Source organism: Ictidomys tridecemlineatus, chromosome 9, assembly GCF_052094955.1.
Source record: "Ictidomys tridecemlineatus isolate mIctTri1 chromosome 9, mIctTri1.hap1, whole genome shotgun sequence".
Classification (NCBI taxonomy): Eukaryota; Metazoa; Chordata; class Mammalia; order Rodentia; family Sciuridae; genus Ictidomys; species Ictidomys tridecemlineatus.
Window position 1 is genome coordinate 134,374,733 of NC_135485.1, and position 13,319 is coordinate 134,388,051.

Genomic DNA, 13,319 nt, shown 5'->3' on the forward strand with positions numbered 1-13,319 from the left:
GCGTCGCTCTGTGTTAGAAACAGAAGGGTTCCCCCAGGGTCTCTTAAACTCAATTTAAGTTCCACTTAAATTTCTATTTCTTCAGGGCTACTATGTTCCCTTTTTGGGGGGGAATAAAAGCCTTTCTTACCCCCCCCTTAGGATCATTAATCAAGAGAATTGTGTAAGTGGGAAGAAGAATAAGGAGCTGGAGGAGAAGTGGAAGGAGGAGTATCTTTCTTTAGTTTCTGTGTTTAGGAGTTGACATGATTCAATAAGAGAAACTTCCCACTTTTATTTTTTGGAGGACATACAGCTGAGAAAAAGTATTAATTTTGACTTTTATTACCCTGACTTGGCATATCCAAAGCAAATTATGTATACTTCAGATAGATTAAAAAAAGGATTATGCAGCCCCAATTATTTGCATGGTGAAACACTGCTGTGGGGTAGTTTTCTCAGGTGCTTACCTAACAGAGCAGGGCTCTGGGATTCCACAGTACTTTTCCAGCAGCTATGTCTTTCTGGTATTATCCTGGCACCCCTCTGCCCACTCCTACCCCACCCAACCTTCCTCTCACACACAGGTTTTTTGTTTATTGTTTTGGTTCAGAAGTTCAGAAACATTTAATGGCGTGTATAAATCTAACTCCAAGATAATGACGTCTAATGCTTCTTGTTAAATTCAAAACCACATACAACCCTAGCCAAAAATAAGAACTAGGATTTCTTTTCTTTTTGTATTTGTTTTTTGTAGACATTTGGTTGGGAAAGTCAGAAATTTAAAAGTGTTTGCCTTTTGGACTTTTTAAATAGAAGCATTTTAATCTTAGCTTACAAGTCTAATACACTTTATTTTTATTACTATAATCTTTTAACAATTCATTTTGATACATAAAGTTATACATATTAATTGGGTACCACATAATATTTCAATCCACCTGAACACTGTGAAATGTTTAAGTTAGTTTAAACATATTTATCCTTTCAAACATGTATCATTTCTATATGGTAAAAACTTACAAAATTTTAACTTTTTAAAATGTACAGTCCCTTATTGCTATTTATAGTTATCCTGCTCTGCAGTAGTACACCAGACTTTGCTTCTGTTTGACTGTAGGTAACTTTGCACTCATTAATTTTAATACATTTTAAAATTATTATCAACAAGGCTGGGGTTGTAGCTCAGCAGTAGTGCACTTGCCTGGCATGTGTAAGGCACTGGGTTTGATCTTAGCACCACATACAAATAAATAAAGCTATTGTGTGTCCATCTCCAACTAAAAAAATAAAAAATAATCATAACAATCCACACATCCAAAAAAAAATAGATACCATATCATTACTTTCATCATCTATTGATATCATTACCTTCATTGACTATTATTTGTATCTTGCTTTTCAGGGTTTTGCTCTATGCAATGCTTTTAGGTAATCATAACTATTGGTTAATTTTGAAAGTAGAAATTTTTTGTTAACTTGAAATGTTGCTGAAACTTCAGTCCTTGTTCCCAATACTAATCCAATTGTGAGACATGGTTTTGAGAAAAAGGAAAAAGAAGTTTTATTGCTTTGCTAGCAAAGGAGAAACACAGGGGACTTCTGTCCCCAAGGCTGTGATTCAGCCCATCAGCTTCTTGGGGGCTATAAAAGAGGTGATCCAAAGATTACATTCCATGCATTGTCTGTTGGAGTTTTAATTCACTTGTTAATTTGGAATAATAATTTCTGAGATCTTCTGATACCATCCCCAAAGTCTGGATTACTTTGTTCCTATGGTGGGTGTGTGCTCAAGGACATAACTCTGCCTAGGATGGGAACAATGAGGTTATATTCAAAGCATGGACACGGTCATGGAAGGAACAACATGCAAATGAAAATCTGTTATCTTCTACTTACTTTAGGATATCACCTAGTGCTGATGAGAATCTGAAGTCACTGTGATTTTTAAATTTGTGACACTCAGATGATAATTTTAAATAGTGCTTTAGTATGAGGTGTAAGAAATAAAATAATTTTGTCTTTTAATGTTGGTTAAGATTTACACTTGTAATGCATGTACAGGCAGAATTTACACAGTGTAGACTCTTCTAACTCTGTGAATACATAGAATTAATTGTGTTGCTAGGATACACAAAATTAAAAAAATAAAATCAGTATGATATATATTATGAAATCTAAATTTTGTTTCTAGAAACAATGCAGCTTCTAGGTGCTTTCGATTAACAAGTTGTGTGTGAAAAATGTTTTATACGTGAGTTAGAGAAAAAAAAAACTCTTTAAAACTAAGTCATCATTTCCTGTTTCATTTTTCATTTTCTTTTGGCTGGCAGGGCTTTCCTCTCTCAACAGGAGTTACTTAAAGTCTGTGAGAAGATCTGTTCGGAGTGGACTTCTTCTGGATTGGTTAAGATCTCTTTTAAGTGTGTGCTTTGTTCTCGGAAAAGCTTAGGTCGGTGAAGCAACATGCTGCTACTGTTTGAAAAAAAAAAAGAGCTGAGTAATGCTGGAGGCTTCTTCTCCGGTGGCTGATGCAAACCTGGGGAATTTGCATCATCATGTAGCTGGAGTAAATTGGTGTGACAGGCGGGAGCTTAAATACAAGCCCAGGAGGAAGCTGAGCTGCTTCGCTAGGGTAGGGCGGCGGAGCCGGGCGGCAGCCACGGTGCTGGGACCAGGAGCAGGGACCAAGAGCCCCGGGAACACACAGGTGCCCGAGAGTCATTCGAGCGCTTTGAAGGATAAAATAACACCTTTGAGTTTTTTCACCTGTGAACACAATAGCGCTGAGACACTCTGAAAGCAAAGAGCAGGAGACCGATCAGTCACCCCCAAAGAGACGCTAAAAGTTTTGCTTTTTCTTCCCCTGTTTGATTTTTGCCCCGTGTGTCACCACTATGGTCAGGAAGCCCGTGGTGGCCACTATCTCCAAAGGAGGCTACCTGCAGGGAAATGGGAAGGGGGCGCTGCCCTCCGCGGGGGGCAGCGAGCCCCCGGAGCCGGAGAAAGTGGTGCTCAAGAAGAAGATCACCTTGCTGAGGGGCATCTCCATCATCACGGGCACCATCATCGGAGCCGGGATCTTCATCTCCCCCAAGGGCGTGCTGCAGAACACGGGCAGCGTGGGACTGTCGCTCATCATCTGGACCGCCTGTGGGGTCCTGTCCCTTTTTGGTGAGTGCACCTCCGTCTCTGGGACGCGTGTGGACGTGGGGCTGGAAAGTTTTGGTCTCCGGGAAAAGCGAAAGATAGTTATCGAAGAGTAAATGAATGGCAAGAGCTACCTGGATTTTTTTCTTTTTCCCCCTCTTGTCTGGGTGTGTGAACTAGGCACACACAGTGCTCCTGGTTGGCGTGATCCTGAGTGCTCTCAGGTTGCTTCCTGCAGGCTATCCTCTTCTCTTTCTGACCCAAACAGACTCTTTTCTGACTTTCCCTGTGCTGAGGAAAGCAAAAAGTTAACTTTGATGACCCAGAAAATAAATACACGCGGACTCTCTGTGCCGGGCAGTGGTGCTTGGCTGGGTCTGTTGGGGGCGTTCTGGCAGCTGGGTGGCTACAAGAAACACCTGTGAGGTGACACCTGGCGCGGCCTTTCAGAGGCAGGACTCCGTGTTCACAGAAGTCTTCCTGACTTTTTATTAGCAGAACAAACGCGTGGCAGTCTTCCTTCTGAATTTTTTTTAGGTCCATGTGCTTGTCAGTTCCAAACTTTCAAATACCTGGTCGTGGAACGATGTGTGATGGACAGAACTCAATTCAATCACAAATCGAGAATATTGCAACGGCCTCAACACATTTCAAGGCATTTAAAAAAAAAAAATTCATAACATCTCTAAACACTTGAAATATAAGTTTTAAAACTGCAGTTGGATGTTAGTTTTCTGTACTTGCCAACATCTGTTTTTCTCATCTGATTTATTTCACTTGGTCTTCAGGGACATAGATAATTGGTCCACCTGTTCACTGAATTGATCTGAAGAGAACTGGTCCAAGAAGTATAATTATTATTATTTTTTTTCAAAATATATTTCTCTTATATTGATTTGAGAATTAAAATTAAAGAGAAAATAAATGCCTTCTCATCGGGTGAGCGAATTACTACAAAGCTACCTGAATTAATTACAAAGGTGACAAAAGCTGGCAAATTGTTAAAAAAAAAAATTGACTTATGCTATGGGGTAGATGTCTAAGATACATTTGCTCTCTTTGGAACATACTGTGCTTAGATTTCAAAAGATACTACAGTTTATAGTTACTAACTCTTTGTTCTAACACTAAGACCAAGTGCTTAACTCTTGGTTGGTCCTCTGTGTACCAATCCATTCATTCCTTCTGCTCAGGTCCTGTGATGGCTGGGGCAGTCATCTAGAAGACTCAGGTTTCCAATTTTAGGAAGAAGGTGTTTTAAATAAAGTCTGTTAAAGCAAAGTCTTAGTATAGAAATATCCTTAGAGGAATTATTTTTGTTGGTCTTAATAGTTTGTGGTATTATTTATGTGAATAAATTGTACTTCTTAAACCATTTATTTCATCACAGTTGTATATCATTATTTTCCCATTATTATTTTTCATCCTTGCCAAATACTTTGGAGTCATATGATGATGAAAAACCCTGATAGAATCCTTAGCTACTATTAATATTAAATGGTTCTGGCAAATGCAGTGCATAGGTAAACAAAGAGAAACCCAACTGCGGATCATCTTTAACATGACTTTGTGCACCCCCAGCCTTTGCTCTTTCTATAGCACCTGGGGTATTTAGAATAAACCAATATGTAATCAGAATGACAACCCTCTCCTGGTCTTTGCAAACTCATGCACTTGCAGTCCCCACTACATGACTCAGTTTTTACACGCAATAAAAGTTTATTCATATGTAATAAAAAAAAACCTGAGTACTAAACTGGTAAAAGGGATGTTGACTTTTATGGTGAAAATATGCTGACTCATAATATCTTGTGCAGAAGCTTAAAAAAAAAAAAACTCTAAGGGGAGTGTAGCATAGCTAAGGTTACACTGGACCTGATATTTTTGATTAGTAATTGCAGGAAGTGTGCTCTTGTGTTAATCAACTTGTTCATATTTGCATTGCATTTTCCACTTAAACTATTAGTATCTCTCAGGAATGCCTCCCTAATAGGAAGCAAAGCAAAACTAGGACTAAGAGTCAAGAATTGGTAGGTATAAGGCTGGGGCTGGGGCTCAGCAGTAGTGCACTTGCCTGTCACGTGTGAGGCACTGGGTTTGATGCTCAACACCACATATAAATAAAATAAAGATATATCAACAACTAAAAAAAGAAAAAAAATAATTCGTAGGTATATAGATGGTCTCCTACTTACAATGGTTTAACTTATTATTTTTAACCTTACAATAGTGTATAATAATAATAAATTTTTTTTAGATGATTTTGCCCAACTGTAGGCAAATGTAAGTATCCTGATCACCTTTAAGGTAAGCTAGTCAAAGCTATGGTGTTCAGTATTTTCAACTTAAGATGGGTTTGGGGATATAACCCTCTGCAAGTGAAGAAGCATCTGTATTTGATTTACAACTTTTTTTTTTTTTTTAATGCCAGGGTCAATACATGTATTTTTTTTTTTTTTAAATCCTGTTTTGAACCTTTTTCATCTAGGCAAAATGGTTATGGAACTTGAGACCTTTAAATGAAAATCTCATTTCCCCAGAATTCAATTTAAACCTAGGGCAACCATGCTGGAGTTTCAGCAAAGCATAGCAAGGTCCAGGTATTGATTCTCTGACAATAAATTCCGAGGTACTTAAGGCTGTTTCCAATAACATTTTATATTGGATGCTTTTCTAGACTGCTGACAAACATGGTAGCTTTTCCCAATAGAAGGTAAATTGCAGCTGGTATAATTAGTTATAAATAGACAACATCTATCAGTGATCCCTGAATATTCATCTGCAGACTAGTTATGTAAGAATGATCCATGGGAATTTTTGAATCCCTCTTTTGGTGAGTCTGGACTCTCTTGCTTAGAGGCTACATCTAGAGTATCATCCTATAGTCTGCTTTTCATTTGATTGTTTTTGCATTAAAAAAAGAATTTCCACAATAGTTTTTGGACTGATGAGCATTAGAAATCGTTTGGAATGGAAATACTGTATTAAAGAGAAGGATCAGATTAGGGGTGATTGGCACATGTTTCATAACTACCTCTGAACAAAGAAAAATTTATTATAAATTTCATTGGTTTAAGGATGTGTAGCACACAATCTACAGACTACAATAAAATTTATAATACTCTTTACTGTAAATTCCAAAAAAAAAAAAAAAAAAAGAATTTCCCTGATTCTGGTAATGTGAGGTTCAGGAATCAGATAAGTGATACTAAGTTTTCACTGAAGATCCAAATTATATTTATGTTGGACAGGTCTGTATGAAGTACTTCTGATAAGTGGTAACTTTCTGCATGAATAGCTTCTGAAGACGCTCAGGCAAACTTAGCAGTATAGATAGAACTTTTCACTTGACATTAAGATCTATTTTTCATTTTCTTGATAATTAGTTGCTGAAATTGATAAGTATAGCGGTATTTCACGTGTGGTTTGCTGTGTTTCAGGCCCAGTGCTCTCTCTGGCAACCATTGTCACATACACACAGCATTCTTGGGAGGTAAAAATGGAGATTTCCATTCCATAGGGAATGAAACTGAGCCTTGGGGAAGTTACATAACTTGCCCAATTCCATGGGAGTTGTATTACTAAATGTTACTATGTAGTTTGTACTTACTTTCACCTACATTAATGTACATGACAGCATCTCTTTTTTAAGAAAGTATACATACTTTCAACCATCCAGAGTGTACGCTTCAGAAATGCCCAGGATGACCTTTCCCACAAACAGAATACCGCAGAATTTGTTGTGTTGACAAACTATATCATGCAAATTAAATGAAGTCTTGCAAGGGTTATAGTCCACATTTTGATGAAGAACAGATAACTCTTACTTACATTAATTTGCCACAGAAACATCATTTGTTAAAAGAGCTCTCCACATAATGAGGTCAGTTTGGGATAATTACTTGTCTTATATGCGGTTATGCTTTTCAAAAAAACAGGTCAGTACTACTGACATCTATCTTCTCTTTTTACTTTTGCTCCCAGGTTTTTTCAACTCCAGATTCTGAATCATATGATATTGTTTAGAAGTTCATGATTACTATTTTAAGTAAAATGACATTGTGCAAATAGAATGAAGTAGGTCTCCAATGTGAGGAAGTTCCAAGAGGAACTTGCTAAGTCTCAGCAATTAGATGACGTCATTTCAGACTCAAGTAGTTACTTTGCACGCAACATTAGCGTCAGTAAGAATTCTACCACTAGGTGGCCTGATTATGTATTAAATTTGTACCTTGTTATTATAACCGTTTCACAGGAGCCTTGTCCTATGCTGAATTGGGAACAAGCATAAAGAAATCTGGAGGTCATTATACATATATTCTGGAAGTGTTTGGCCCATTACTAGCTTTTGTGCGAGTCTGGGTGGAACTGCTCATAATACGGTAAGAACATAAGAAAAAAACAAGGAAAAATAAACCTTGGTCATCCTATTCTTCTGAGTGACTTGATTGTTTTTAACTCATCAGAAATATGTATTTCATGTGCCTATGTTGTAAATGTGTATACTCAGCAGAGAACCTGTGATACATTACCTTTCTGGATTAACATTGTTAGTGTACTTCTATCATTGGCAGTGGTTCAACAACAACACCAGACTTTTAAAGTACTGCTTACCTTTAATCTTTGATTATTCTCTTTTACTTTTCTAGGATAGATGCTTATTTAAAAAGATCTGAAGCATCAAAATCCATCTTGATAAGTCTTACCTTTTGATTGACCAGGCACAATCAAATAGGACAGGAATTGGAATTGTAGATTATGACATGAAGTTATTTAACTTTACTCTATTTTTATGACTAAGAAACATCTGTGCCTGAAAACAGTATCAGCAAATCTTATTCTTTAAAAAATTAAGTTTACATACCATAAATGACTCACTTCCTCACATAAACAGACCAGTGAACTGTAGTTGCGAAAATCTTTTGATTTTATTGTTGTAGGAATGTGTTCCCCTTCCTGATCTTCTTGGCACCAAATAATGCTAAGTCACTCTGAATAGCAGGTTTCCTTCAGCTTTGTGGGAGACTTATGATGTCATAAGAGTGTCACAGTTCCTTAAAGCTACTGCCTCATAGGATGTGACTTGCACTTTCTGATTAAAAAGCTTAATAGAAATAAGGAGGGAGACTTGCTCTTACTGTATACTTATCAAACATACATAGCTGAGAGCTAATAGGAGCTTTTATTCTGTCATTTACAGTAAGTGGCAAATGCAGAGCTAATGAATACCCATTAACACTAATCATGATCTTTATGGTGTTAGGAGTCTCTTTTCAAACAAAGGGCTTCAGAGTAGTACAAACTTCAATGGCATGTCAGTCTATTCTCATTGCAAACATTTCTGCATTACTTAAAACTTCTTATAATAAAATAATGATAAAGGAGTATTTTATTTCTTTTCTCAGGTCCCCTTACCTGGGATGTACTTTCTGTTCCTTTCTGATTATCTGAGGCATACACTCTTCCAGGGCCAACTTATGTCTTATCTTTTTCATAGATAATTGCATGTTTTATTCTAGTGGACAGTGTCTATTTCATCTCTTAAATCTTCTGAAAGATATAGTCTCTGCTTCTCACCTAACAATGAACTCAGCACCTTGTATTTTTTGACTCAGTATTTCAGGTGACTGTGTTCTGTTTCCCTGTATAAATTGCAAACGTTTCAAAAATATAAACCCAGGTTTTAACACTTTTTGTAGCTCTTTTTTTCCCCCTTCTTGTAACTCTTATACTACTTATATGAGTGCCCTGTATATACTGGATATAAATTGATACCTTAGATTCCTGTCCCTCTTCAGCATGCATTTGCTGTGTAACTTTGGGTAATTGCTTGGTATTCTTATGAGCATGATCATTCCATTTGCAGTTGCACAGATATGGTGCTCATTCATTAATTTATTCATTTCACAAACTGCTACCGAATGGTGAATGGCAAGATAAAGATATCTAAATTGGAATGAGTCACAATTCCTACTCTCAAATAACTGATAAACAGATGCTGTTTTAATTTTGAAAAAACTGCTTTACAGTGTGTGTGTGTGTGTACAGAGAAAATAACCTAGATAAATTCTAGGAGCTTTTCAATGTGTGTGTGTGTGTGTGTGTGTGTGTGTGTGTGTGTGTACCAAGATATATATAGGTTAGTCATACAGGACTCCTATCAATGGAGTGATCTGTCAAATAGGCAGAAAACAAATGACTTGAGGAGACACAAGATACCTAAACAATTAGTTGTTCTTTTCTTTTACTAATACCCATTATACCAATATATTTCTTATTAAAATTATACATTAAGTTACCATTGCCAGAAATAATCTGTAAAACACATTCAAGGAAAGAAAAATCACCCAACAGTACATAGCATGGCTCATTAAACTGAACTCAGTCCTTCACAATATACTCAATATGTATTGTTCCTACTCCATGGCACACATTGCATTAAACAATGGGGGAAGAGTGGTTATTCAGGTAGAATAACTTTGTGCCCATAGAATTCAGAGTCCAGTGGGGGAATGGTTATCTATCAGGTAATCAAATAAGTGAATGATAAGAAGATATGGAAGAGAAATCAGGATTCAGTAAGAGTGTACTCTGGGGGGGCCTGACTCAGACAAAGGGTTGGAGAAGCTTCTCTGAACCAAGAACAAGTAAACCAAGATCTGGGCTGGGGACGTCCCTCAGTGATGGAGTACTTGCCGAGCATGTACAAGGTCTTGGGTTTGATTCCCAGTACTGCAGATAAAAAGAAACCAAAATCTGAAGTATAAAATATGGCCAGCGAGTTGAAGAGGCTCCAGGCAGAAGAAAAGAGATTTGGATCTCTCTGGTGGGAGGGAGCTGAATGAAGCCTTGAATACAATACGAAGCATTTCCATGTATCCACAGCACATTTTGAAAGTGCTAAAATGACATGATCAGGTTTTAATTTGCACATTAAAATTTTTAATAAATGATGAAGAACAGGAAAAATAGTGTCATTTGGAGGAAAGAGGAGAGGGTCTCTAGGAAAAGAAGGAAATCATGAAATTTATGGTGCTATCTGGCACCCAAGTCAAGGTTGGAAACACAGAATGGTGGTGGGTTTTCTGATAATCCGGATCCGGCCTGGGCATTAGGTGACCAGAAGAAAGAGAAGCTGAAGGGGAAATTAGACAATGCAAGTGTTTGGAAAGAATATGCATTCATGTATAAATAGGAGTACAATGGGAAAGTGTGTGTGATTTTCTCTTACAAATATTTGAAGAATTAAACTAGAATAGTTTATTATCTGTGTTGCTATATACCATTCTGTGTTTCCAACCTTGACTTGGGAACCGGATAGCACCATAAATTTCATGATTTCCTTCTTTTCTTTGAGACCTTTCTCTCTTTGTATGGAATTAAGAACAATCGCTTTGTTTTGAGGTTTTGTACTAGAAAGACAAAAAAAAAAATACAATGCTAAGTATTTAGGCATTAATTTGCATTAATTTGCAAGGAACACTTATGAATGCTGATTTTTTTTATGTTGAATTTCATGTTCCTTCTTCTCACTATACTCCACTCCATTAGATCTATGCCATTAACAAATTCATACCATAGCTTGAGTTTTATTACAGACTTAAAAGAGAATGAAGACCAGTTCTTATAAGGAAAGCCCAGTCAAGGTCTCATATAATAACTTAAATTTTTATTTTTATTTGATTTTTTTAAACTTGTATTTATTTATTTATTTTTTTGGTAGTTGTAGATGCACAGAATGCCTTTATTTTATTTATTTTTGTGTGCTGCAAAGGATCGAACCCAGTGCCTCACACATGCTAGGCAAGCACTCTGCCAATGAGCTACAGCCCCAGCCCTAAAGTAAATGTTTAAAGAAAAGTATCAAATGTTGGGAGAGCAGGGACAAAGTTGATAGTTCCCAGCCTTGCTCTCAAGGTTGTTTCAGAATAGCCACCAATGTTACAGGCACTGTGACATTTGGAATGCCTAAGTAAACCTAATGAAATATGGAATTCTTAAATTACAGTCTTTCATTTTAAACACATTCTCTAAGTAGTAACACCTTCAGATAGAAAACTTTATCTGAAAATGCTGTTCATTTTTTTTTTCCCTATAGTTAACCTAAATATATAAAACTCTGTTTAGCCCTGCAGCTACAGCTGTGATATCCCTGGCATTTGGACGCTACATCCTGGAACCGTTTTTTATTCAGTGTGAAATTCCTGAACTGGCAATCAAGCTCATTACGGCTGTGGGTATAAGTGAGTATCACAGGTATAAACATGGGAGAGAAGAAAAGGCTTGTGCACAAAGTCTCTTTAGACGTTTTGTCTAGTGGCACTGTTCCCCAAATGATCTTCTTGTTTTGCTTACTGTTCCAAATATGTGCCGGAAAACAGAAAAAAGAATGCACATTTGGAGTGGTCTCTGCTATTACCTTCTGTGTCAGTTTGGCATTGGGTTGATATATATGATGGCCAATCTTTCAAAATAGACAAACAAAAATCACTTTGACAGTAAAATATTTAGTAGGTTGTACCTAAAAAGAGATTAAAGGAAGAAAACCCAATTATTTTGTAGATCTTTGTGAGTTGGAAATCATTCTACCTCCATGAAATGTTGGATCCTAACTCATCCATGATCATGGAGTTATGTTTCTATGTTGGGTGTGTCTGCTGCAGACGGTTTACAGTGTTAGAGGCTGCCATCTCAGTGTCATAGTTTTTGATGCCTATTATTGGCCATGGTAAGAATTTTCTTTAAAGATTTTATAATTACTAGCACAATAGGAGATTTCTTTACAAGCTTCAAATTAGGAAGTTACTCATTTTTTTTTTTAATCAGTGTGAATAGATTTTAGAAACTGAAAAAAAAGAGCAAGAGTCTCATGAACAAAATTACCTAGGTGATAATGAAATCAAATCTGACTCTAACATCCTATCAGATTCCAAATACCAAATCCTTGAATGTCATGGGAGAGGATAACTTAATTCTTAATCATTTTGTTGTTTTTAAGAATCAATTCGATTTAAATTTTAACAACTCAGAAATAGAGAGCTATATATGAATAACCGAATTTCAAACTCATGGAAAAATGGTTAGGTGGTTGCTCTAAGGTGCTTCGACAGAACAATAAAAAGAACAGTGCATTTTTGCAGGAAAACAGTGCATAATTTGCAGGAGAGCATTAGGAATTTCATATAGAAATGTCTCAGATGCTAGGTATATATATGTCTCTGAATTTAATAGACTCATAGTGCATTTCCTAATTTGTCTTGCAAACATGTACACAGCTCTATTCTTCTGTGAGAACTCTGAAAAGAAGAGAAAATTGCTCCAAGTTGACATTTTTCTCATTCTGGGGTGGTAATGGTGTACCTACTTAATCATTGTGCCTTTAATAAACTCTACAAATACGAAGGCACGTCACTGTATCATTCTTAACTCCGTATTCTCAGTAAATCATGCCAGTGTTATAAGGTGTTGTGCAGATTAAGCAACAATGAATGAGACAATATATGTGAAGTGTTTGGGTAACGCTTGCAATTTACTAAGAACACAATACAAATGGTAGCTATTTATTTATTTATTTTTTAAGTCATTGGAACTTCCATGAGATTAGGGACTTTAACATGGTTGTATTTCCAGCCCCTCACAGAACTCCCAGCATGCTGTTTGTGTTCAATAATTCTCCACTCCTGATTGATTTTTATAAGACGAGGTCTAAGAATTGTTTCTCTAGTAGAAAGGTCTATAGTCTGTATACTTGTTAACTCTGGAAGGTTGCATAGCTTCAATTACCTCAAGCAGTAGGGGAATTGCTAGTAAAATGAAATAGTTTGCTTGATAAGATGTTCAGATCTAACACCATGAGATTCGGTGGGACGAACCATCTAAACATAGTGGCTCACCAGAACAAACAACCTGGAAGTGGAACTTAAATGTCACCATTTCTTAGTAATGTGATCTTGGGCTAATTATTAAACTTCTTTAAGCTTCAGTTTTATTTGTTGGTGAAAGGCCTGTGAAAAGATAATTTATCTTGAATGATTGTAGGAAAATGAAATTAAGTTAGATTTTTAAGACTTTGAACAGAGTGCTTTGCCCACAGGAGATTCTTGATAAAGCTGGTATTCGACTAAGAGATTGGACTAACAGCCATTTTTATGCCCACAATATTCTTGTCCCCTAAATGTCTAAGACAGAAT

General features: G+C 36.6%; 1 protein-coding gene across 1 annotated transcript in view; it reads left to right on the plus strand.

The window, feature by feature from the left end:
* Window positions 1-2,376: 2,376 nt before the first annotated feature.
* Window positions 2,377-13,319, plus strand: part of Slc7a11 (solute carrier family 7 member 11) — a 71,596-nt gene continuing 60,653 nt past the window's right edge. Inside the window, exons 1-3 of the mRNA XM_005327579.4 lie at window positions 2,377-3,153; window positions 7,385-7,511; window positions 11,257-11,372. Of these exons, the coding sequence (XP_005327636.2) occupies window positions 2,877-3,153; window positions 7,385-7,511; window positions 11,257-11,372 (520 nt within the window). The 5' untranslated portion in view covers window positions 2,377-2,876. The remainder of the gene's footprint in view (window positions 3,154-7,384; window positions 7,512-11,256; window positions 11,373-13,319) is intronic.